Genomic DNA, 25,023 nt, shown 5'->3' with positions numbered 1-25,023 from the left:
AAAAAAAATCATACTTTAGGCAGTATATCGAAAAAAGTCACAAAGTGTAGTTTGTCATAAAAATGACATAAAATTATATTATGCCATAAAAATGTTAAAAAAATATATATTATAGTATGCCATGCAAAAAAATAGTCACAAAAAATGTCATAGTACAGTACGTCATAAAAAATAAATAAATAAAAAAGGTCATGTCATAGTATATAGCATGTCAACAAAAAATCGTAGTAGTGTCATAAAAAATTCATGAAAAATGTTTATAGTATGTCATTAAAAATCTCTTAAAGTCATAGTATAGTATGTAAATATTATGTCATTGAAAATGTTATAAATAAAAGTCATAGTATACTATATCATAAATGTCACAATGCAATGCATACATTATACTTTAATCATCCGCGTTCCATTTAATTACTTTCGCTTTCAATAGCTTACATTTAATACACTGCACAATTACTGTATCAAACTGTGGCCCCACTAACAAGTGTCTGACAGGTTAGGAATGTTGCAGAAACTACGTTCTGTCATCAATGCTAGTGCTGTTGGCTAAAGTTAAAGATTTCAGTGGACAACTCTGCAGTTTAATGGGGAAGTGAGATGGAAAAGATATTTTGTTTCATGTGTGCACTCTTCCTGTGTGGCCCTCGATCTTATGCTGGCTCCCTTAATTGGCACCAAGTCATCAAAAGTTTGGGAACTCTTGATATAGAGTAATACAACTATGTGTAGTGATTAATAGGGATAATAAAAATCCTACAGTGATTGCGGTAGAATGAAGACAAAGATTAGAGGTCGAGCTAAAGGGAGAGCTGTGTGAATTTAAACGCTTGTAGTCTTTGAGGATCATGCAGTAAAATGCAGATCAAACGTGTGTGTTGCAGGTAAGGAGGACCTGCTGTCCCAGAAGGACTACGAGTCGGCCTCGCTGATGGAGATCAGAGCCCTGATGAGGAAGCACGAGGCGTTCGAGAGCGACCTTGCCGCACACCAGGACAGAGTGGAGCAGATCGCTGCCATCGCCCAGGAGCTGAAGTAAGACGCCAGGACAGAGAGAGGGAGGCTGGGAGTGAGGGTGAAACTGCATAAATGGGCTGGGAAAATGGAGATTTTTGTTCATCTTTTTGGGGCAGTTTAGGGTTTAATTTAGTATTATATCAGTGTAATAGAGGTGGGCTTTCTACTTAGATTGAGGGCTTATATGGAAACTGTAGGACAGGAGAGGAAAAAGTGAGTAAGTGTTTCAGGACTCTTAATGAATACAGTGAAGAACAAAAGTGGGAATGAGTGGAAAAGCATGTTAATGAGAGGGATAAAAAGATGAAAGGATGGTTCATGAAAGAGCAGAAACCTCTGATCTCACTATTTCCTTATTCCTCACCACTCCTCTGGGCTTTTTTTTCTCACAGATAGTTTTGATATGATCTCTTTGATGCAATGTTCAGAACCCTAATGCTGAATATGTATGCGTGCCACACATAACTTCTCGTTCATTACTTCTAAAGCAGATATTATATACTCAGAAATGTTCTCAGATGACCCCTCAAAGGCAGAATAGGGTAGAAATACAGTACATGTAATGGCATTAAATATTCTAATGTAGTATGATTCCAGATCTTTTGGGAATAGTTTGTCAGAGCCTTTAAATAGGTGGCAGGTATCGAAGCCGTATTTTGTTCATAACTCGGCAGTAAATTTCCTGATATCTTTTTCCTGAAAAAGTTTGAGTTTACCTTATATTGATGACATAATGTTTTATAATTACAGTGAGGTAACAAGTAATGGATTACATTTTTCAGTTAACACTCATGCTGATGGATGAAATGGACTAATTTTGGAAAGTAACTGAAACATTATAAATATACATTAGATGTAAGTTTGACCACATTTGTCAGTCTATTCAATTTGTTATGGGTATAGATGATTAATTGTACTGTGTTTATAGTTTATTGTATATTTCGCTGTTGTCTCCTCCAGTGAGCTGGACTACCACGATGCTGCCACAGTCAACGGCCGCTGCCAGGGCATCTGTGACCAGTGGGACAACCTGGGCACCCTCACCCAGAAGAGGAGGGACGCACTGGAGGTACAACCTGAAACACTCACATAACATTATGGCAGCTTATTACACGGCTTTGTTGAATACTCTACGGTCTGTTATTTCTTTATAGCAGACTGTTGCTATGGGCGCAGTTCTGATGTCAGACTCTAGCGGATAATATTTGTGTCAAATTATTGATTTCTTAAGTAAGTAGCCGTGTAATAAGTGGGATAATGTACAGCTAGCGGGTCATTGTTGTGAAATAAACCCCTTCAGGGCGATGCGGTTTATTTCACAACAATGACCGGCTGGCTGTACATTATCCCTTACATAGTAGTTAGTCGTAAATGGGTTCTTCATATACCAAAATACAATCAGGTGACAGAAGAAATGCCACATGATCACAAGTTCCAGTATAAATAACCCTTACCTCTCTGTGTGTCTGTAGCGTGTGGAGAAGCTGTGGGAGACTATTGACCAGCTGTACCTGGAGTTTGCCAAGAGGGCTGCGCCCTTCAACAACTGGATGGACGGAGCCATGGAGGACCTGCAGGACATGTTCATTGTCCACAGCATTGAGGAGATCCAGGTACAGCCAGCTATATATATTTAATGTATTTTCAGTATGTGTCTTATTTGTAATCTACGACGGAGTATTATAGCCACATTGAGGAAAAATAAATAAATGTGAGATTACGAGAAAAAAAGTGGTAATATTATGAGAATAAAGAAAAAATAAATTCTGTAAATGGGAAACACTGGTAGATGAAGGTCTGGAGAATGTTTCCCTGGCCTCTATGTTAATCAGTCATGATCTAATCTGTCTTTAGAGTCTGATCACCGCTCACGACCAGTTCAAGGCCACTCTGCCCGAGGCCGACAAGGAGCGCATGGCCACCATGGGCATCCACAACGAGATCCTGAAGATCGCCCAGACCTACGGCATCAAGCTGTCCGGAATCAACCCTTACACCAACCTCTCCCCCCAGGACATCAGCACTAAGTGGGACACTGTGAGTCAAATCAAACACACCTAAAAATCACCATGTGGGATTGGAGGGAAATAACTGATTTATCAATATTATAGATCATTTATTTCTGGTACTATGCACAACAGGTGTACTATCGTTCAACATACTTTTGTGTGAATAAACAGTTGTATGTATCTTTTTGGACGAACTGAGCTGTAATTTACAAACAACTCATCTTTTGGTATCTTGGTTATATGTTTTGAGCGTGAAAGAGCCGTCATTCACAGCTAAATGTATCGGTCAAATTATTCTCGCGACTGTGCATTTCATTTCTCCGCCTGCAGGTGAAGCACCTCGTTCCCCTCAGAGACCAAATGCTCCAGGAGGAGGTGGCCAGACAGCAGGCCAACGAGAGACTGAGGCGCCAGTTTGCCGCCCAGGCCAACATCATCGGACCCTGGATTCAAACCAAGATGGAGGTACGGTGTTACTGAAACACTACAGACCGTCAGAGGTAGAAAAGGAAACTGCAGTTTAACTTGTGTGAGATGAAAAGAATCTCTGTAGTCGCCAAAATACAATAAAGGCATTTATTTAAGAATTAGACTTTTTATAATACAATGATGACACAAGTATAAAAAGGTAACAAAACAGTAAAATATAAACAGTATTGGGATTATGTAAAGATATGCTCCTTTGAATTTGTAATTGTCAATTTATACATATGATTGCTCATTTATGAATTGAACAGATGAGAAACTAATGAGCAGTACATAAAAATAGATTTATTTATATACACCTGTTATAAAAGAGGATTGCATGTAGAAAACAAATACATTTTAACGTGCTGCTCGTGACCGCGAAGATATCAAATCAAATCTTCTCCGTCTCAGGACTTGTCGTTCTCATTCTCCTCCCCGTTTCCTGTCTCTGTACTCATGCAGGAGATCAGCCACGTGTCCGTGGACATCGCCGGCTCCCTGGAGGAACAAATGAACAGCCTGAAGCAGTACGAGCAGAACATCATCAACTACAAATCCAACATCGACAAGCTGGAGGGAGACCACCAGCTCAGCCAGGAGTCCCTCATCTTCGACAACAAGCACACCAACTACACCATGGAGGTACGGTGGACTTCGCTGCAGCCGTGACGATAGGCTAAACCTCTTGTTTCTTGGCTTAAAGTGCATTTTCTCTACCTCTATTTCCTCCACCACTGCAGCACGTGCGTGTGGGCTGGGAACAGCTGCTCACCACCATCGCCAGAACCATCAACGAGGTGGAGAACCAGATCCTGACCCGCGACGCCAAGGGCATCAGCCAGGAACAGCTCAACGAGTTCAGGGCCTCCTTCAACCACTTCGACAGGGTGAGGCGTTCACTGACATTGAAAAGGAATTTTTAACTATATGTGGCCTTTGTGTAAATTGGGCGTATTCAGTAATGGCGTGCATAATAGCAGGATACTATGTTTTTAAAAAAAAAATGAATAAACTCAAGATCATGGGACTTCAGTTAATGCTCGATACTCATTAAATTAATTAAAACATATTCATTATATTATTATACCATGGTTGTAGGAGCTGCATCAGGGATTTTGTCATTTTATATCTAATCCGTTACACAATTGTGTTTTTCCTTTGCAGAAGAGAAACGGCATGATGGACCCAGACGACTTCCGTGCCTGCCTCATCTCCATGGGTTACGATCTGGTTAGTACAACATATACATTTTCAGGACAAAATTGCTCTAATATTGAGTAAAACTGGACTTGTTAAAGTTGATGTTATTTTAATTTTGTATAAGAAAAAAAATCATAGTATAGTATGTCATAAAAACATAATGGTATAATATGTTGAAAAATTCAGAAAGTCATAGTATGGTATGTCGAAAAAAAAGTCCTTTAAAAAGTCATAGTGAATTAATTATGTAAAAAAAAAAAAAAGAAGTCCTAGTATGGTATGTCGAAAAAAAAGTCAGTATAGTATATTGAAGAAAATAAAATCCCCCAAAAATCATAGTTTACTATTTTGAAAAAAATGTCGTAGAAAAAGTCATAGTATGGCATATGTTGGGAAAAAAGTAAAAAAAAAACTAAAAAAAAACAGTATGGTATGTCGAAAAAAGAATCATTAAAAAGTCATAGACTAGTATGTCAAAAACGTAATATAGTATGTTGGAAAAAAAGTCATACACGCAAATGTCCATTATAAAATTAACAGGAACCTGTAGTTCTCTACTTTTTTGGTGTTGAAAAGTTTCACAATCACCTGTGGGCGTAGGTAAAACTAAACCATGCAGTATCTTATAGAATTAACAAACATTGGTCATAAACAAAAAAAATTCAAAGCTCAATAAGTTGTATTTTTTGATAATATTTCAATAGTGGTATGAGTTTTGTTTTTTTGTCCAGTGCTTTAAGAGCTTCTTTTATTGTTTGATTCAACAGTTTCATACTGCATACTACTGAGGAACGCAGTATATACTGTACCACATACTGCGTTCGTCAGTAGTATCTGGTAGGCGGTTTCGAATACAGCGCTAGTTTAGTATTTAAAAAAAACGTCATAGTGTAACCATAGTATAACGGTATAATAAAGTAATCCTTTTCTCTCTGATAGGGCGAGGTTGAATTTGCTCGCATCATGACCCTGGTGGACCCCAACAACACAGGCGTGGTGACCTTCCAGGCCTTTATCGACTTCATGACCCGCGAGACCGCTGAGACCGACACTGCAGAACAAGTCATGGCCTCCTTCAAGATTCTGGCTTCAGACAAGGTAAGCACACACATACAGCTGTTAGCCTTTACCTAACCTCACCACTAGGCCCGACTACACTTACGCAACCTCACCACTAGGCCCGACTACACTTACGCAACCTCACCACTAGGCCCGACTACACTTACGCAACCTCACCACTAGGCCAGACCACACTTACGCAACCTCACCACTAGGCCCGACTACACTTACGCAACCTCACCACTAGGCCAGACTACACTTACGCAACCTCACCACTAGGCACGACTACACTTGTGTAACCTCACCACTAGGCCAGACTACACTTGCGCAACCTCACCACTAGGCCCGACTACACTTGCGCAACCTCACCACTAGGCCAGACTACACTTGTGCAACCTCACCACTAGGCCAGACTACACTTGCGCAACCTCACCACTAGGCCCGACTACACTTGCGCAACCTCACCACTAGGCCCGACTACACTTGCGCAACCTCACCACTAGGCCAGACTACACTTGCGCAACCTCACCACTAGGCCCGACTACACTTGCGCAACCTCACCACTAGGCCCGACTACACTTACGCAACCTCACCACTAGGCCCGACTACACTTACGCAACCTCACCACTAGGCCAGACTACACTTACGCAACCTCACCACTAGGCCCGACTACACTTACGCAACCTCACCACTAGGCCCGACTACACTTACGCAACCTCACCACTAGGCCCGACTACACTTACGCAACCTCACCACTAGGCCAGACTACACTTACGCAACCTCACCACTAGGCCCGATAACACTTACGCAACCTCACCACTAGGCCAGACTACACTTACGCAACCTCACAACTACACTTGTGTAACCTCACCACTAGGCCCGACTACACTTACGCAACCTCACCACTAGGCCCGACTACACTTACGCAACCTCACCACTAGGCCCGACTACACTTACGCAACCTCACCACTAGGCACAACTACACTTGTGTAACCTCACCACTAGGCCAGACTACACTTGCGCAACCTCACCACTAGGCCAGACTACACTTGTGCAACCTCACCACTAGGCCCGACTACACTTACGCAACCTCACCACTAGGCCCGACTACACTTGCGCAACCTCACCACTAGGCCCAACCTGATGTTGCCTTACACATAAAAGAATGATCCCAGTCACTTCCACACAGTGAGGCATCTTATTAATTAAACACTGGTATCAGATCGGTACTCGGTATCGGGACTGAAAAAGTCGGAACAGTGCATCCCTATTGGTTATCAATAAAAATGTCAAGTATTTAGGTTGCAAAATCTGAATTGTGTGGAAACGCAGGTTTAGTTTCAAAATCAGCGCCAAAGTATTAATTTAGTCAGCGGTCTTTGTGCGATGGTCCAATACTAATCACACCCTGCCTCCCTCTCTCTCCCCTCCAGAACTACATCACAATGGACGAGCTGCGCAGGGAGCTGCCGCCAGAGCAAGCCGAGTACTGCATCAGCCGCATGACCAGGTACATCGGATCCGATGGCACCACCGGCGCCCTGGACTACATCTCCTTCTCCAGCGCCCTCTACGGAGAGAGCGACTTATAAACAAAGCTGCTTCTCTTCACCTCCTCCTATCCCTTCTTCCCAGCTCCTACTATTTCTCCTATGTGGAGAGAGCGATTTAAACCCCTTCCACTGTCACTACACTATCAGTTTTTCCTCTTTCAAATCTTAACTTTCTCCCCTTCCCTCTCAACATGCCCAAAAAACACTGCCCAGAGACGGGGAGAGGAGAAGGCTTTGCTCAAACCTTAGAAGCTGTGTTTGGACTGGCCCTCAGAGTGCCTTTAAAAGCCAGGAATGTGCCGGGTATTGCACTGAATTATGTAAGCAGCATACATATACCATACCTGCCTTTAGGAGACGTTAAACAGAAGGAGGTAATGAGGGTGAGAGTCAGTTAGAATAAAGAAGAAGAGGACTTGAGCAAAGCCTCCTGCTCTCCCTCCTCTCTCTCAGATGACATATTTTTTTTGTAGAAGGGTAATTAAAGAAGAAAACGTGATGAAAAAAGCTGGATGGTCAGTTGGCTTGGTTGGTTGTGTATTTGTGCAGATGCATGCTATGTTGAAGTTTAGAAACGCTGTCTTTGTGAGTCTCTGACCTCTTCCTTAAAATCATACAAAAAAACACGAACGGTAGGAACATTTCAGTCAGCAGAGGAGCAAAGCAGGTCAGGTGCTATGATGTAACGAAGCCAGTCTAATACTGAAAAAACTCACTCTGTTAAAAAAAATAAATACCACAGCACTGTGAAACCTGAATGTTAGCAAAGCTAAGTTAATTTAACCTGAAGATCTTAAAAAGCTCAGGAACAAGCGGAGGGAGAATGGGAGCACCGAAACTTTGAAGCACGGAATATTAAAGCGCAGAGAGAGCAACTCATAGCAAAGCACTGTGGGTAAATATAGACGAAGAGTGGGCCATGGCTGGATGGGGACTTTAGAACGAAGACAGAAAGACCGATCCCACACACCTCTCTCCACATTTAGTTTGAATGTATTTCAGCTAAATTTAACATCTAAACATGCATTTTTTTTTTTTTTTTTAACGTCATGTAGTAGGGACACACAAAGAGAGAGAGAGAGAGGTGTCGCGCAGTGAGAGACAACAGGGCATCAGGAAAGTTATGGACTAAATAAGAAGAATCAATACTGTATGTGGGACCATAGCAGGCCTATGTCAGTGACGAAAAGCAAATAGGGTTTTGGTCCCATTGACAGGTCGGTCATGATAAATCAGTGCGAGTCGGCTCCTCCGTATGTACGATATTTTAATTTCACGTGCTCCATTCTCCTCCTCAACTCATGCTGCAAAAACTCACTTTCACACAGTTACATTTTAAAAAACCTCAACTTGGAATAAAAAAGGAAAATTATATTACTAAACAGCAGTTGTGTTGTTTTTTTCTTATTACCTCCGTAAATACTACATGTGTAATAGCAGACATGAGTAACAACAAAGATATTTGGTTCACTGCTGATTGACAAATTCAGGATGTTTTTGAGCGTGATGCCTCCTCTCTTTTATCTCAGCTGTACAAACTAGCAAAGTGTCTGACCTTTTTGCTGAGGTCACATGTCGGGGTCCAAGCAGAGGTGGGATGGGAAGTCCAGGCCTCTCTCTTGGGCGTAGCGTGTCCAACGCTCCTCGTCCCCGCGGTGCGTCAGATACATGCAGCCCATCCGCTGCTCGAACTCCCTGAGGTCACACCACAGCTCGAAGTCCTGCAGGAGGGAGGGAGGAGGGATTTCAGTTCAATCTGTTGAATTTTTCTTAATAATGACATAACATTTTTGCCAGTAGAACAATATGCCTCCGTTTTGTCTGTACGCCACCCTTATAGTATAGTATGTCATAAAAACAACTTAAATATAATATAGTATGTCCAAAAAAAAATAACAAAAACTACTTAAATGTCATAGTATAGTATGTCATAAAAGGCCCTTAGTCATAATATAGTATGTCGAAAAAAGTAATAAAAAGTACTTTAAATGTCATAGTATAGTATGTAAAAAAGTTACAAAAAGTAAAAGTGTAGTATGTCATAAAAAGTACTTAAATGTCATAGTATAGTATGTAAAAAAAAAAAAAAAAGTAATAGTCCTAGTACAGTATGTCGAAATAAGTAATAAAAAGTCATGGTATAGTATGTAAAAAAAAAAAAGTAACAGTCATGGTATGGTATGTCATAAAAAGTAATTAAAATGTAGTATAGCATGTAAAAAAAAGTACTTAATGTCATAGTATGTCAAAATAAGTAATATAAAATCATAGTATATTATATTGATAAAGTCCTTAAAAAGTCAGTCATAGTATATGTCAATAAAAAGTCCTTAAAATGTCATAGTATAGTTTGTCAAAAAAAAGTAATAAAAAGTAACAGTTTGTCATAAAAAATACTTAAATGTCATAGTATATTATGTCCAGTTGGTGTACATTGAAATGGTCCAATATTAATACATTAGTAACATTTTAAGTATGACCTTCTAAAATTTAGATATGCAACACAATCACAGAAAATTAGATAGAAAACATGTAATGGTCAGTGAAAATTACTTCAAATCTAAGAAGCATTATACAGTATATTCTATGCATTTGTCTTTATCGATGGGAGGGGTTATTGCTTACCGACCATGATTATTTCTATAAACTAAAGAACTCAATATTCCAATTATGACTAAAAAAAACTAAATGTTATTTCTTCTTGACTAACATTCGTGGGATGGGTGAAAAAACTGTGCTGACGGACCAGCTTCTCAACAGAACCACTCTATAATCCTGCTCATATCAGACTAGACACAAGTGTAACAGATATCTCACCTGCAGCCAGGGGTGTCCCAGTGTTTTCCCCACACTGAACCTGCGTCTGACCGACACCTGCAGCAGGTTATTAATGAGACTCACAGCTGGAGATGAAAAGAGACAGAAAGGATTTACTCCAAATGGTTTAAAAGTTGTCCACTGGAGACACCTGGTGGCCAACAGGAGGAAATACATGCGATGCTGGAAGATAGTGTGGAATAAGGGGATTTATTTTAACCTTTAAGACACTTAAAAATTAAAGCAAAATGAATGTTAAAGAGTTAAAATACAATATTCCCAGTATATTTTTACAGTGATGAATGAATGAAACTTTAAATTTACCTGCAGTAAGTACAGTACAGTAATTTATAACAGTGAACATTTAGTCATCTGTTACATAATAATGCAGTTGCCAGCAGGTAACATTAACTCTCCTTCATGATGCATTCAAGGACAATCTGACATTTGAATTGCATCCATGGTCAGAAAGTGTCACAGGATAAGTTTTCATAACGAAATAGAAACCATCCTTACCCTCCAGTGAGATGGAGGCCCACGGTTGCCGTGGGTACATGAAGGCGGCGTTGGTGATCTGCTGTCGGATGTCCTCGTCCTCGTTGAAGGGGAACGTGCCGCTCAGGCTCACGTACATGATGACGCCCACGGACCACATGTCCAGAGAGCGGTTGTAGCCGCTGCTGCTGATCACCTCGGGCGCCAAGTAGGCCGGCGTGCCCACGACCGAGCGGCGGAAAGACTTCTCGCCGATGATGCGGGCGAAGCCGAAGTCGCACAGCTTCACCTTTAAACACAGAGTGGATTTAAACATGCTGTTGAGACAACCGGTGCTTTAAAACACGTCGTACAAAACAATGAGAAAAACCCCACCTGAGGGAACGGGTCGGCAGACGCCAGCAGGACGTTCTCGGGTTTAAGGTCACAGTGGGCGATGTGTTTGAAATGCAGATACCGCAGAGCCTCAAGGATCTGCAACACAGAGGGCAAAAACATGAGTATCACAATGAGTAATAGTATAATATACATCATTTTGCAAGAACAAAATCTGGCTTTAACTGGTCAAAACTAGTTTTGAAGATAAAGAAGCATTACCATTGCATTTGTTTGGTAAAAGATAAATACATACATTTCAAATACTCCGGGTCTGAAAAGTGAAGCCAATGCGGAAGTGCCTTAAACTTGCATTCTTTCTAACAGCCAGCAGGGGGCGACTCCTCTGGTTGCAAAAAGTAGTCTAATTGTATAGAAGTCTCTGAGAAAATGACCCTACTTCTCACTTCATTTATCACCTCAGTAAACATTGTAAACATGAGTTTATGGTCTCAATCACTAGTTTCAAGTCTTCTTCAATACAGCATGATGTTCATTTAGTAAATTATGGTCCCATTTAGAGTCAAATAGACCATAAAGCAGGGGATGCTTTAAGGCGTGGCTACCTTGTGATTGACCGGTCGCTACCACGGCAAGTTACCTTCTAGACACGACCCTTCAAAACGGCAGTCCACCAACTAATGGGTGACGTCACGGTGACTACCTCCACTTCTTATATACAGTCTATGGTTTAACCAAAGAGTAATGTTCCCTTCTCAGACTGTTTAATTTGAATAGCTTTTAGAGTCCGGAAAATCTAAAATCTACAATATGTCAGTAAAAAACATCCGGAGACAAGTTTTTTTTTCACCTTATTACCCATCTCATGACCCCTCACATTTATCTTTTGACCTCTTGTGGTGTCCTGGTCTCTAGGTTGGGAACTGCTGTGATGTAAAATGAGCATAATTTAAAAAGAGCTCCAGAGTATGTAATGATGGGAAAACGATCTTACCTGCGTGACCAGGAAGCGGGTGTTGCGTTCAGGGAGTCGGCCTCTCTCGCTGGACAGAATGATCTCCAGCATGTCACCGTGGAGCTTCTCCATGACGACGAATACATACTCCACCGTCTCAAACATCCCCTCCAACAGGACCACACCGAGGTGGGACAGATTCTGGGCAACACAACGTATTAGATGTTACAGAAAATAATCTCATAATGAATATAGAGAGCTAAATCATGAATCAGTACCTGCAAGATGGCCACTTCGTTCCTCAGCTGTCGCTCTTGTTTGTAGGGGAAGCGCGTCTTGTCGATGACTTTGATGGCGACTGGCCGACCCGACTTCCTGTGAGTACCTGAGGAATGACAAATATGTCACTTATATAACTTTAGTCTCTCTCTCTCTATGTAGATATACAGTAAATGGCTCATTCTAAGCTAACGAAAACAAGATTCTTAATTTCAGGTGATTACGCACTGAAGAAAACATACTTATTAATATTATATTACATTTCTGCCAATAGATCCCACTAAATGCTACACACTGTACCTTTAATTTCCTGGAAAAATTCCTAAAAAGTATATAGTAATTAGTGTAATTAGAGACAGTGGTCAATTAGCACATATCTCATTATTCAATTCCATTTAATAGCCTCCTAGAGAGTCTTTTATTCAACACACATAAGCCCAAAAATGTGAATGAATGAATTATGAACAGTGATGTAATGTAACTAAGTAAGTTTACTGCAATAATAATGTGATGTAAACAGTAATGCATCAATTATTATAATCCAATAATATAATATCTAGTACTTTTAATAGTATAATTTGATTCTAATACTTTTGTACTTTTACTCAAGTACTATTTTGAATGCAGGACTTTTATTTATTTATATGTTACACTGTGGTATTATTACTTTTACTTAAGTAAAAGACCTGAGTACTTCTCCCACAACTGATTATGAACATATATGAAGAATGTCGATAATAAATCAAGAATAAATTAATTTTTACGGGGTTTAAAATGAGTCTTTCAAGGAAATTCTTCTAGAAATCAACAACTGCTAACAAAATAATAAATAAAATAATAATTAATTTAATTAAATAACTAAAATTTTTTCTAAATTATTAGTAAATTAGGGAGCAATAAAGTAAAGCGTTGACATTTTCATCTTTGCCTCGACTGCAAACCTCCCAAGAATATTAAAAAAAACATTCTTATGCTAAATATCTGACAATTATTTTGTAATAATTTAACAATGTGCTCACCTTTGTAGACCACTCCAAACTGTCCTGAGCCCAGCACCTCGTCTGTGGAGATCTGATACACCGTGCTGATGTCCTGAAACACACATCAACACACACTTTAACACTGCGGTACGAAGAACAAGTTCACTGTGATTCATTATAAATCCGACAGTATGGAGTTGATGCTTACCGAGCTGTCTCTGCGTGAATCTTCATCTGTAATCAGAACAGATTCATTCACACAGAAACGAGATGATGTTAATAAGCAGTTATTGTCTAACATCTCTGATTCATGCTCGTTTGGAAGTTGTCTATTAATAAGCATATTTGTTGTATAACCCTGATATGTTCCAACGCCCACATTGAGTTTTGTGTAATGGAAAAACAGCTCATCACACTTGGGTTACATAAACTCTGCATAAACTCCTTTACATCCAATAATAATCCACTCACCGTGGTTCTCCTCGCCGTGTCCTCCGCTGCTCTGCACCGGCATCAGAGCCTGGCGGATGGCGCTCTCCCAGGCCGGTCCGTTCTCTCCGGCCACCACGAAGTACACCAGGGACGCCGTCACCACCTCCAAGGAGTGGGCGCTGTTGCCTGGCAACGAGGGCACGGAGAGGTGGGCGGGGCCTCGGACCTGCAGCACCTCAGAGAGAGTGATCTCCTGCAGGAGAGACCAGAGAGATGTTCAGGAATGAAATACACAATGTTCTGCGTTTATGTAAACTTTATGAAATCACAGTGTACCACAGAAGTGTTTGTTGGTCACGAGTTGTACCTTGTAGTACTTGGTGCTGCTCTCGTTCTGGTACAGAGTGATGCTCTTCCAGTCCAAGATCCAGTAATGACGCTTCCTCTGGGAGAACACACCACAGAAATGATTCAAAAAGATCAAGTTATATCAAGTTTATCTTATTTTATTCATCTGCAGTTCCTTTCGGTATGTCCCAATCACACCAAGACATTTAAGAGTCATCTCTTATACAATATACACACTGAGTTTTCTGTTCCACATTGGCTTCACTTTTCAGACCCCGGAGGTTGCCACCTGTAAAAAGCAAGTATGTGTATCTCACCAGTGTGTCAGTGTTGGTGTGATGCAGCAGCCATCCCTCTCTCAGGACTCCACCTGGTCTCCTCTTGGAGTGATGCACCGACTGGACGAGCCTCATCAGAGGGATGTTGCTGCTGAAACACGGACTGATAGATGACAAAAGACAGAAGAGAAACAGGCTTATTTAGGGATAAAAACTGAACTAAAGTCACTTTCCGTTGCACTGACGGAGCAGTTGTCTCCTGTAGTATCTTCTAACTGCCTCTCGGTGACAGTAGCACCCAAAGTTAACTGACTACAACCAAGTTTGTCATGCAGATGAATCCAGTGATGGAAAACAGGAAAGATGAGTGTTTTAGTGTGGGAGTCAGATTCAACCGTCTGACATCATCAGGACATTGCCTGGTGCCAACAGGACACCGGAGTCACCTTTAAAAGGGGATGACATCATCAGAATAAATTAACAACCCTCTGACCTCATCTGCTCTCGCGGTAGCTCGTCCTCCTTGGTCTCAGTCATCGAGTCTCCGTCGGTGGACATCTCATCATCGTCAGAGGTTTCTAGTGTTGTCGTGCTGGTGAGCACTGAGTCATTGTCCCCTGGGTCCGGTCGGCAGCTGTGGCCCACTGCTGGGGATTCTGGGAAAGTGACATCATGTTCATTGTTAGGGCCATTGTTCTAGATGCAGAGGTAAATTTTACTTCTTATAATTACGGTGACTAAAACAGCTTTTATCATTGCCCCAGTACGGCCTTTCCTATCCTAGAAAGATGCTGAAAACTGCTATTAGGTGTTATTTTTATTATTATTATTATTATTATTATTATCATTATTTGTGTATTAATAGTGTTGTTAATAATAATAATAATAATAATAATAATAATGTATTATTTCTATGTTTACCGCCATGTGAGGCTGCACAGAGGTTGATAAAGTCAGTAACTAACATGCTCACAGTGACAATGCTTACATGCTGATGTTTAGCAGGTACAGTATAACCATATTAAACCTAAACTCTGAATCATCATATCACTAATGATCATCACTGCTGATACGAACATGATGTTTCTGGGAATCTAAAATGAGTCCTGAATCTATCAGATCCTGTTGAGCTGGAGGCTGAATCAGCTCTGAGTCATCGCGGGGGTTATGGGAACATCAGAGCAGCGGGGGCCTTTTCAAAGAGCCAAGATCTAACAGGAAGTTACAGGGACAGAATACTGAACAGAAACCAGACCTCCAGAGACCGCGTGCCTACCTTCCCCGTTGATGCCTCTCCTCTCTCCTTGACAGTCTCTGGGGACGAGCAGCTCACAGCGCCGATGGCAGTTAAACCTGCAGTCTGAGAGGAAAGAGAGGAGAGGTGGCAGGTTGAAACACAGAGAAACTCACTCAGTCACATCATGAGGGTTTATAAATAGAGCCATTAATTGACTTTTAAATGTGATTTAAAGATTAGTTTTCATTTCAGACTGAGCTCTGAGACACACTAAAGCATTCAGGGAAATAAGCAAAGATTCAGAATAAATTGAGGTGTTATTTTTACTATCATTTTTAAAAAACTGTAACTAAGATAAGCTCTCCGTAGGACGAAGTTCTTGACCAAAAAGTGCAAACAACACCATCTAACCCAGGGGTCTGCAACCTGCGGCTCCGGAGCCACATGCGGCTCTTGAGCCCCTCTCCGGTGGCTCCCTGTGAATTTTTTAAAAACAATTAGCGGAAATGAATAACTGTTTTTTTGTTTACATTTTCAATTTTATTTATCATTGTTGTAGGTCTAAAGGTACGACGGTACGATGGAGTATCAGGGCCACATTGAGGAAAAAAAATAAATCTGAGATTTTGAGAATAACGTCATAATATTATGAGAATAAAGTCATAATATAATGAGAATAAAGTCATAATATTATGAGAATAAAGTCATAATATAATGAGAATAAAGTCATAATATTATGAGAATAAAGTCATAATATAATGAGAATAAAGTCATAATATTATGAGAATAAAGTCATAATATAATGAGAATAAAGTCATAATATTACGAGAATAAAGTCATAATATTACGAGAATAAAGTCATAATATAAAGTAGTAATTTTACGAGTTATTTTCTTTTTTTCTCGTAATATTACGACTTTTTTTTCTCGTAAAGTTATGACTTTTTTCTGTAAATCTCAGATTATTTTTTCCCCTCAATGTGGCCCTAATACTCCGTAGTACATTGTCTCTTTGGCCCTCACTGCATTAGACTTATATACTATAAACTGTGTTACCTTCATCACAATACTCAAATGTTTTGCGGCTCCAGACAGATTTATTTTTATTATTTTTGCCTAAAATGTCTCTTTTGATAGTAAAGGTTGCTGACCCCTGATCTAACCCGACCAGCAGAAAGCCCTCCATCCCTCTCACCTGAGCACTGCAGCCCCTGTCTGAAGAGCCCTTTGAGCAGCCGGTGGCAGTACTGGCACACGGTGGGTTTGGTGTAGCTGTGGATGTGGAAGGTGTGAGGGACCTGAGCCCTGCTCTCGTCGCCGTACCCGATTCCCAGCCAGACCGGGGCCTCCGCCCAGGACGGAGGCCTGGACGAGGGCTTGGACATGCTGATCTGGTGAAGCACGGATGGCGAGAGTCGTCAGTGGCACAGATCATCTTATATTACTTGAAAGTATACGTACATATGTGATTAGTGGTTCATTTTAGGCCCTTAAAAAACAGGTTCAAGTGACTCGGTACAGCTTTTTTTTTTTTTATGTTGTTACCTCTTCTAGACTGCCTCCTGCCGGATTGGACAGGGAGTGTGTGCGTGGTCGTCTGGGAGGAAACAGGGAGAGGCTGGCGCTGACCTGACGCCGCGCTCGACTACAGTCATTGGGTAACTGGAAAGCACAACGTTTATGAAAGTCTAATCCACAACCTGAAGACGGGGAGAGGTGGAGGAGGAGACTGGAGTTGTAGTTATATCCATGATACTGAAAATGTGACATTAGATGCTGGCAAATAAAACAACAAATATACTTTTTACACAACATTTACTGGCGAGTGAGTGAGTGGCTTTACCGTCACATTTCAATCCCTGTCGCACGAGGCCCCACAGCATCTCTCCACAGTGGTGGCAGAACGTGGGAGTCCGGTACGACTGGACCACCAGGGTGTGTGGGCGGATCCTCATCTCAGTCACTGACGCTGATCCTGAGTCAGATTAAAATAAAGATATGGCGTAGAAAGGTTCACATCTGTCCTTCGCTGGTGGATTCAACAATAAAAACATCTGCATTGACACAGTTGGTTTACAACCTCATCTGTTTGTTTTCTGGTCCTAAATCAACTTTTACATATTTGAACATGTTTTGAGCATCCTTGTTATCGTTTTGTTTTTTTAAATGAATTGTTTGCAAGGGCTTTAGGAATATACAATATATATATATATATATATATATATATTAAATGCAACCTCTGATTACAACACACACAGAGGGAGAGTGACTTCATTCTCTGCTCAGGTAGACATTACAAATAGTAATGCTATATTAATGCTCTAGATAATGTATAGAGAACTTTTACCTTTGTTTATTGTACATTTTGTCTCTTTTTTGGCAAATTAATTGCACTCAAAATATGATTGTAGGATGTGGAGAGACAGTCTGTAACCATAACTGTACAAAAGCGTTATTTAAGAGGCGCTGGATTAGTTACACAATATGTATTATTAACATAATATCACGGTTATCGTCTATACTGGTATATCTCGACACCTATAATTCACATTGTGTCAAAAATATGTACAGTTTCTATTCTGCAGTGATCAAACTACTTCCTGCCATTTCATTTTTTATTTTTTTTTAAATGGCAGTGCAACATGTTCTTTTGAAAGTGTTGCTTTTCCTGTGGTCTTTATGGGATTTATTTTTGCAGTATATTTGTATTTCACAGCCAAGAACTCAGTAGAATAGTATGTAAGGAGGGTGACCTGCCAGAGTGAGCTTCACGGTAGCATTTAGTAGCTTTGTAATGCTTGTTGGCATGATGACATACTGAATCTGGACCTCGCAGATAACTTGACGGCCTGTGTGGATCGGAGTAGTGTGAAATGGTAACAGACCGAGGGAGCAAAGCAATGCCAGCAAGAAATACTGAACACTAAAATAAATATAATCAGAGGCATTCAAGCACATGGCATTTAATTTGTAAAATTGTCTTCTTAAAGTATTTATGATGAGTTTCCCTCCAAAATAAGACTTCCATTCCTCTTAAATAGCTGCTGTAACAACATGATGGCTAGCATTAAAATCCAGATCTGGTACTTTTTATGTTATCTTATAAAACATCTGTTTATCTGACAAGAAGAATAAGAATAAATAACCGAAAGATAATTAGAATTTGAGCCCCGCGCTCTGAGCTGCTGACTGACCCGCGACGATGACCTCGATGAGGTCTCCATCCTGCAGGGAGTCGCAGTCCGTCAGGCGGTGCAGCAGCTGCTCCGAGGCGGCCTGATGTCTGAACAGCAGAATCTTCTCTCCGACGCCGACCACGCTGCAGTCTGGAGCCTGAACACACAGTCACAGGTTGAGTTTGCAGCCAAGAAACAACTAAAGCTTCTTACATAGACCTCCATATGTTAGTACAGAAAATAGATATGCAGCTCTTTCATCATTTTTTCCACCAAATCTCAAACAAACAAAAAAAACGTTATATAATACTGAGTAACATTTCCATGCCGGCTTTATCAATTTGATACTTCATTATTTGCAAATCCACCAACAACTGTGTGATCTTCAAAGTACTCGAACAGTCAGTCTTGAGGATTAAAAATTGTGTGGTTGTTGGTTTAAATCATGGCTGCAAAAATGTGGGAAACCTGGTGCAGGGAATGAGACATACACAAGGCTCTACACTGCCGTTTCAAGTGTTTGTATGCTTCAGAGGATCAAAAACATGGGTGTAAATATGTGTTATTGGGTTGTTATTTTCATTGTCGATTAATCTGTGATTATTTTCTTGATTAATCGATTAGTTGTTTGGTCTATAAGATGTCAGAAAATGGTGAAAAATGTCGATCAGTGTTTCCTAAAGCCCAAGATGACGTCCTCAAATGTCTTGTTTTGTCCACAACTCAAAAATATTCAGTCTACTGTCAAAGAGGAGTGAAGAAACCAGAAAATATTCACATTTAAGAAGCTGGAATCAGAGAATTTAGACTCTTCTTAAAAAAACACTCACAGATAATTGTTGACAACTAATTGATTAATCATTTAATCTCTAATGTGTAACTGCTGAGAAGTTCAACATTTAGAGGGACAGAAACAGAAACAGATTATTATTATCGAACAATCTTTTCACCATCACAAACCATGACCTAGTAAAAGAAGTCAGTCTTATGCGCTCAGTAGATACAGTAAGAGATCAAAGATGATACAAAAACCGCACCGCAATGTGCAGCACGGCTGAGAAATGGTTCTCAAGATAATGTAAGTGATGTAAGTTGTGCTTCAGCGTTCTTCATGAGCTAAGTTTAGTAGTGAGGAGGGATGGAGGAACAGAGAGAAAAAGAATCAACCAGCAACATCATCAGCTAAATCTTGTAGTGATTTTATAATTACTAGAGCCAACCAAGTGTTAATTCTATCAGCTACATTCTTACTATACTTTTAATTCTACCTGGACATAATAAAGCAGTGGACAATTAAGAGAAAGACACAAATCACACACAGAGACTGAGGAAGAGTTTCTTCCCACAGGCTATCAGAGCCTTGCAGGATAATATACTCAAGAAGTATACAGTACCTATCACCTATGATTCACGTCAGGGTCTTGCATCGCCCTGTCGGGGTTTATTTCACAACAATGACCCGCTAGCTGTACATTATCCCGCTTATTAAACGGCTACTTACTTAAGAAATATCATACAAAACAAACTACAGCTCAATATTTACCACAAAGTTACATTAATCTCTATAAAAAACAAACGATTCCTAACAGTATTTGTGTCCACTTCTCCTATGATCAACATATTTACCTTAAAAAAAGTGGTAATATCTGGTGATTTTTATGTTTTAACATGAACTGAAGGACTCTGAAACCCCTAGATAGAGCAAGAGTATTACACTAATATTTGGTATAAAATTATATATAATAAGTGTTGTTGTGAAATCATAAAATGTTCTCCCAGCAGTGACACATAATGTATATCCAGTGCGTGTCACGCTCATGCAGTCAGGCTTATGTACAGTGAACGCACTAAAACCGTGCAATAAGACCGTGCTGACCTGCTGCCTGGAAACTAAAGAAAAGATCAAAGTTGAAAGGAGCGCTGGTGTGAGCAATGCCGACTGTGTGTTTGTGTGTGTGAGTAAGACAGGAGGGGGTTGTGGTTGGAAAGTTTGCTGCTCTCGTCGACCACAGAGTCGCTGTAACCAAGGCAGCCTGAAGACCAGCTGAGACCGACACCTGCACTTCATCTACATCTTTATTTAACCTCAAGTATAGTTTCAATGCACCGTTAACCTCTCTTAAACTCTCACAGAAGACTCAGCTTTTTTTATTATTAGAAATATACCGTAAAGTTTAAAAATGTGAAATGGAGGGTTTGAATACATTTTATTGGGGTCAATGTAACAAAAGTAGACCAAGCGTTCTCCGTCAGAGCCCCACAGCTGTGGAACTCCCTTCCGGAGGAACTCAGGCTAGTAAACTCGGTTTCTTCTTTTAAATCACGCCTCAAAACCTACCTTTACAGGAAGGCCTTTTTATAGCAATCCCTTGTTTTAAATTTCATTATTGTTGACTTTTTGTACACAAGTTTTATGTTCCAACATTTTATTTTGGCCTATGTTTTTATTCTGTATTGTTTTTATCTTGATGTTTGCACTATTTTAATTTATGTAAAGCACTTTGTAACTATGTTTGGAAAGGTGCTATACAAATAAAGTTTATTATTATCATTACATTACTTCTTACATATTTAATTTATGTTTATATTTTAGCCCTGTATTTTAACTTGTACTATTTTATGTCTTAGATTCTCATTTTGATTTTACTTGTTTGAGTTTCCTTTTTTTATATACATATTTAAATGAGTAATTGTTGAAGGAAACCTGAGATCCAACATGTTTATTGCCAACGACTGTTTTGTTATAATTGTGCATATGATGATAATTAATACATTTGAAACAAAAGCTCACACTTGACCTGCTTTAAAACGCGGGTTGAAATCAGATGTGTTAGTAAATGGGATACACTAGAGCTAAAACCACCACGACATCCTTCAAACACAGCATCAGTCAACGCAGAAGCAACACGTCACATAGTAGCCTACACAATCCTCCTTCATGCATAAGGTGACCTTTCAGAGTCCACTTCCTGACTGCTCTGAGAGTCTCGACACGTCAACTGAATATTTTCCAAGTGGGACTGTGTTAAGGGTTAGAGATGATTTTCAGTCACAGATGTGCAATAGAAGCACTAGCTAGTAAACAGGTTTTATTACTAGTAATGCTTTTTTTAGCATGCAAATCTCCACTGTAGCAGCTATGGGTTGAGTGCCATTCCCCAAGAACATCCCATCATTATCATTACATTTTTCAGTCAGATTTTTATCTGCAGATCTGGGATTTGAACCAGACATATTCTGGTCACACTAGGCCGGGGCGATAAGGACAAAGTCTCAGAAATATCCTGAAATTCAGGCTCCAAAAACACTGGATCCTACAGTTCCCATAATGCAACTCAATAGCATCTTTCATTAGTAATTTACGGCGAAATGTCCCTTTAAAAAGGTGCTGTGTGTAGGATCTGGCGGCATCTAGTGAGTGAGGTTGCAGATTGCAACCAACTGAAACTTCTCCTGTGTGCCAAGCGTGTAGGAGAACTACGGTGGCCGACGCAAAAACGTGAAAGCGTCCGGCTCCATGAAGAGGACCCGCTCCATATGTAGATATAAACGGCTCATTCTAAGGTAATGAAAACACATGGATTTGAATTTTAAGGTGATTATACACTAAAGAAAAATGACTCAATATCATATTTGTTTCTGCTAATAGATCCCCCTAAATGTTACACACTGGTCTGGTCTTTTAAGGCTCCTCTGCTTAGTTATGATCTACTGCGTAACTCCCTCAAAATGCTTCAGGACCACCAGTGTGAGGATTACCTTGCGCTCTATGATCTCTGCAGCCAGCCTCTTGGCATGGCGATAGCTCAGGTTGCTAGCGGGGACTCGAACCACCTCCCTGAACAGGCCGAGCTGGAACTGGATCAGAGCCGGCGCCGTGAGACTGGTGGGACTGGAGGGAGTCACTGCGAACATGGAGAAAGATCCTGTGGCGACATGGGATTAGTTTACGAATTATTACAGGAATAAAGAAATTTGACGTACAGATTTTAGAGTTTTTGATAAAAAATAGACAAAAAACTGAGGTTCAATGTAGAAAAAGTTGATATTCTTTTCTAAATCTACTCCTGGTGTCTCAAAACAAAGCATATTATAGGCTATACTGTACATTTGATTAGATATTTGCTTAAAAAATAAAAAAAAAAATTGTATTTTTTTAGCTACAGATGAACTTTCAGGTCAAAATATTCCAAGATTTTGATAAAATTCAATCTCAATTTGTGTTACGGTCATTATCTATTATTATTATTACATATTAGCAGTTGTCTACCAACTGCTGTACCAGTTTTTATTAATGGAATCCCCAGTATGATTTAGCAAGTGACACATTTCAAGTAGCAAATACCTTTTTGTCTCTAAAAACTGATTTTTAAAACCAATAGGTGGAGAAAACATTACAGGACACAAATTAATAAACAGTATTATGATCAAAATATTAAGCTACATAAAGAGTCACATCTGAACATTTGTTTTTGTTTCCTCTTACCATAATAAAAACTCTGATATTACAACTCAAGATACTGAACATAAGTAACCTTACTTTCTAATCCTGGTTCATTCAAGCTCCGATCTTTCACCTCAACAATGGCAGGACTGCATCTCAATGATCGTGACAGCTGATCATCGCGCTGCAGATTCTCAACATGCGTGGTGGGTCTGGTTTCCTCTTTGCGGGGCTCGGCTGTCGATGAGACAGGAAGTTACAGAGGAAAGCTGTGATGGTGCAGCGTACGGTTAACACCCCTTGGCCTTATTGTAGCTGTGAAAACTCATACATACTTTGAAATGGTCAAAATCGTGTTCTGACAGCAGGGATGAAAACGTACGAGACACAGTCAGTTTGAAAAGTGGAGTTTGTATTTATTGAACCTTTGATAAAATACACATTGAGGTTGGCCCCTTCACAATAAGATCCTTCAAATCATCAGCAATATAGGAGCTGGAATTAAGAGTTCCCACAACATTTATCATCCATCTCCTTAAATAGTTAGACATCTGATTCATCTTTGACGCGTTGGATCAAAATAGTCCTGCAACAGAAGCAGTTTTATTTCCTTCTCAGCTGTTTTATTGAGCAATATTAGTGTATTTATGTTCATATATTCTTGGAGTTTGTGAGTCAGAGATTCCAGAAATTTCCAGCGAACACTGAACCAGCCGAGAGGTGAATAAGTGACGGATTAATACAGTAAAGGATTGCTTAGTATTACAGTATGGTGTGTGGAGGAGCTCACAGTCAGGAAAGAGGAGACCTTAAACTACAAATTAGTGTTGCACTAACTTTTGTACACAGCTACGTGGTGTCGAGATTGTGTGTGCGATTAAAGGAATTCCCACGTTCTTATGTGAACACAGTAAACATACATATAAAGGTAGTATACGGATAATTCTGTACATTATTTGCTGCGAACGACACTTAAAGCACTTTTCCTCCCGCAACATCTGTCTTTTTTAACACTTACTTTAATCCTTCATTACGATACGAAACCATTCAGCACAATCAAAAGCTGATAGAGTAATTAGCACTTTTTTTAGACTCGGCAATGTGAGGTGATTTCAAGAAGGGCGACTTCAGGTTATTTGGGCATATGGCGATGGTGTGCATGCACCGTCGTTGACAAAATGCCTTCACAACAAAACCTGCGTCGTCATCCTCTTTGAAATCAAACTCAGGTTGTCAAGAATTAACCTTTTTGGGCTTTAATGTATTGGAAAATGCAAGAGTAAGGTGGAGGAAAACTTACAAAGAAAGCAAAAAAAAGCAAATTCCTTGACAATCAAACACAACTTGCCGAGCCTGATTTCGACTTCCCATAATAAGACGTGTACATTCTGTGGACAGTTCTCTTGGTATTGGTCTTATTTTGGTGGAGTTCGCAAACAGCACAACAACAAAAAAAAATCCAGTGTAAATGCCACCAGACCCCGAAAATCGACATGAAATTGAACATTCAAATATTCAGTACCTTCAACATAAAAGCTCAGATCGAAAAACAGGAAACACATCAAGAAAATTCACTGAGGACGGACGGCAAAACAGTCTGCGAGTGTTTGATTACGACTGATGAAGTCCGTCCCGGTCAGCATTAAAACAACGTCACACTGAGGATTGTTTCGTACAAAATGATACATATTCAGCAACAGTCAATGAGGGAAAAACAAATTCACAAGAGGAATTAATGAAAGTAAACATATTGTATCAGCTTTGATAAGATATTCTTAAATGAGGGTTGATTATGCCTTGAATATCCTGGTTTAATGATTGTAAACAAATTATACTTAAATATCTCTTTCACAGCATTTTCCTTCAATATCATTCAGACTTATGGCTGTAAGCCTGGAAATCTCCAAGTGAGGAAAAAGGTACCTGAACGTAATGATTACAACT

General features: G+C 40.0%; 2 protein-coding genes across 4 annotated transcripts in view; one reads left to right on the top strand and one right to left on the bottom strand.

The window, feature by feature from the left end:
- actn3b (actinin alpha 3b) overlaps positions 1-8,685 on the top strand; it is a 41,333-nt gene extending 32,648 nt beyond the window's left edge. The window contains exons 12-21 of the mRNA XM_037759365.1: positions 882-1,032; positions 1,975-2,083; positions 2,487-2,627; positions 2,869-3,051; positions 3,354-3,488; positions 3,954-4,133; positions 4,232-4,378; positions 4,656-4,721; positions 5,631-5,789; positions 7,184-8,685. Of these exons, the coding sequence (XP_037615293.1) occupies positions 882-1,032; positions 1,975-2,083; positions 2,487-2,627; positions 2,869-3,051; positions 3,354-3,488; positions 3,954-4,133; positions 4,232-4,378; positions 4,656-4,721; positions 5,631-5,789; positions 7,184-7,342 (1,430 nt within the window). The 3' untranslated portion in view covers positions 7,343-8,685. The remainder of the gene's footprint in view (positions 1-881; positions 1,033-1,974; positions 2,084-2,486; positions 2,628-2,868; positions 3,052-3,353; positions 3,489-3,953; positions 4,134-4,231; positions 4,379-4,655; positions 4,722-5,630; positions 5,790-7,183) is intronic.
- A 93-nt stretch (positions 8,686-8,778) lies between these two features.
- Positions 8,779-23,393, bottom strand: prkd4 (protein kinase D4). Of its 3 annotated transcripts, none has more exons than XM_037759366.1 (19): positions 23,176-23,393; positions 22,395-22,561; positions 18,654-18,792; positions 17,303-17,434; positions 17,005-17,159; positions 16,655-16,850; positions 15,500-15,583; positions 14,717-14,879; positions 14,263-14,386; positions 13,965-14,042; positions 13,637-13,850; positions 13,374-13,399; positions 13,205-13,277; positions 12,185-12,291; positions 11,946-12,107; positions 10,991-11,089; positions 10,637-10,904; positions 10,121-10,206; positions 8,872-9,024 (listed from the first exon to the last, which is right to left on the bottom strand). In XM_037759366.1, exons 2-19 carry the CDS (start codon positions 22,548-22,550, stop codon positions 8,872-8,874), a joined length of 2,415 nt encoding a protein of 804 aa, XP_037615294.1. In that variant the 5' UTR covers positions 22,551-22,561; positions 23,176-23,393. The 3 variants fall into 3 exon arrangements, with proteins under 3 accessions (XP_037615295.1, XP_037615294.1, XP_037615296.1); XM_037759368.1 differs by having other exon boundaries at positions 22,395-22,540; XM_037759367.1 differs by lacking the exon at positions 23,176-23,393 and having other exon boundaries at positions 8,779-9,024; positions 22,395-22,550.
- Positions 23,394-25,023: the final 1,630 nt, after the last annotated feature.

The sequence above is a fragment of the Sebastes umbrosus genome, chromosome 22, assembly GCF_015220745.1.
Source record: "Sebastes umbrosus isolate fSebUmb1 chromosome 22, fSebUmb1.pri, whole genome shotgun sequence".
NCBI lineage: Eukaryota > Metazoa > Chordata > Actinopteri > Perciformes > Sebastidae > Sebastes > Sebastes umbrosus.
Note: the sequence above shows the minus strand (reverse complement) of the source record. Positions and strands in the feature narration are given on the sequence as shown.

Excerpts from the sequence above, each read along its gene's own strand:
- prkd4 (XM_037759366.1), bottom strand. The coding sequence starts at position 22,550 with ATGTTCGCAGTGACTCCCTCCAGTCCCACCAGTCTCACGGCGCCGGCT. Across the intron at positions 14,387-14,716 it reads CTACCGCGAGAGCAGATGAG|TCCGTGTTTCAGCAGCAACA; the intron begins GTCAGAGGGTTG and ends GTCATCTATCAG. Across the intron at positions 13,278-13,373 it reads ATTCACGCAGAGACAGCTCG|GACATCAGCACGGTGTATCA; the intron begins GTAAGCATCAAC and ends TGTGTGTTTCAG.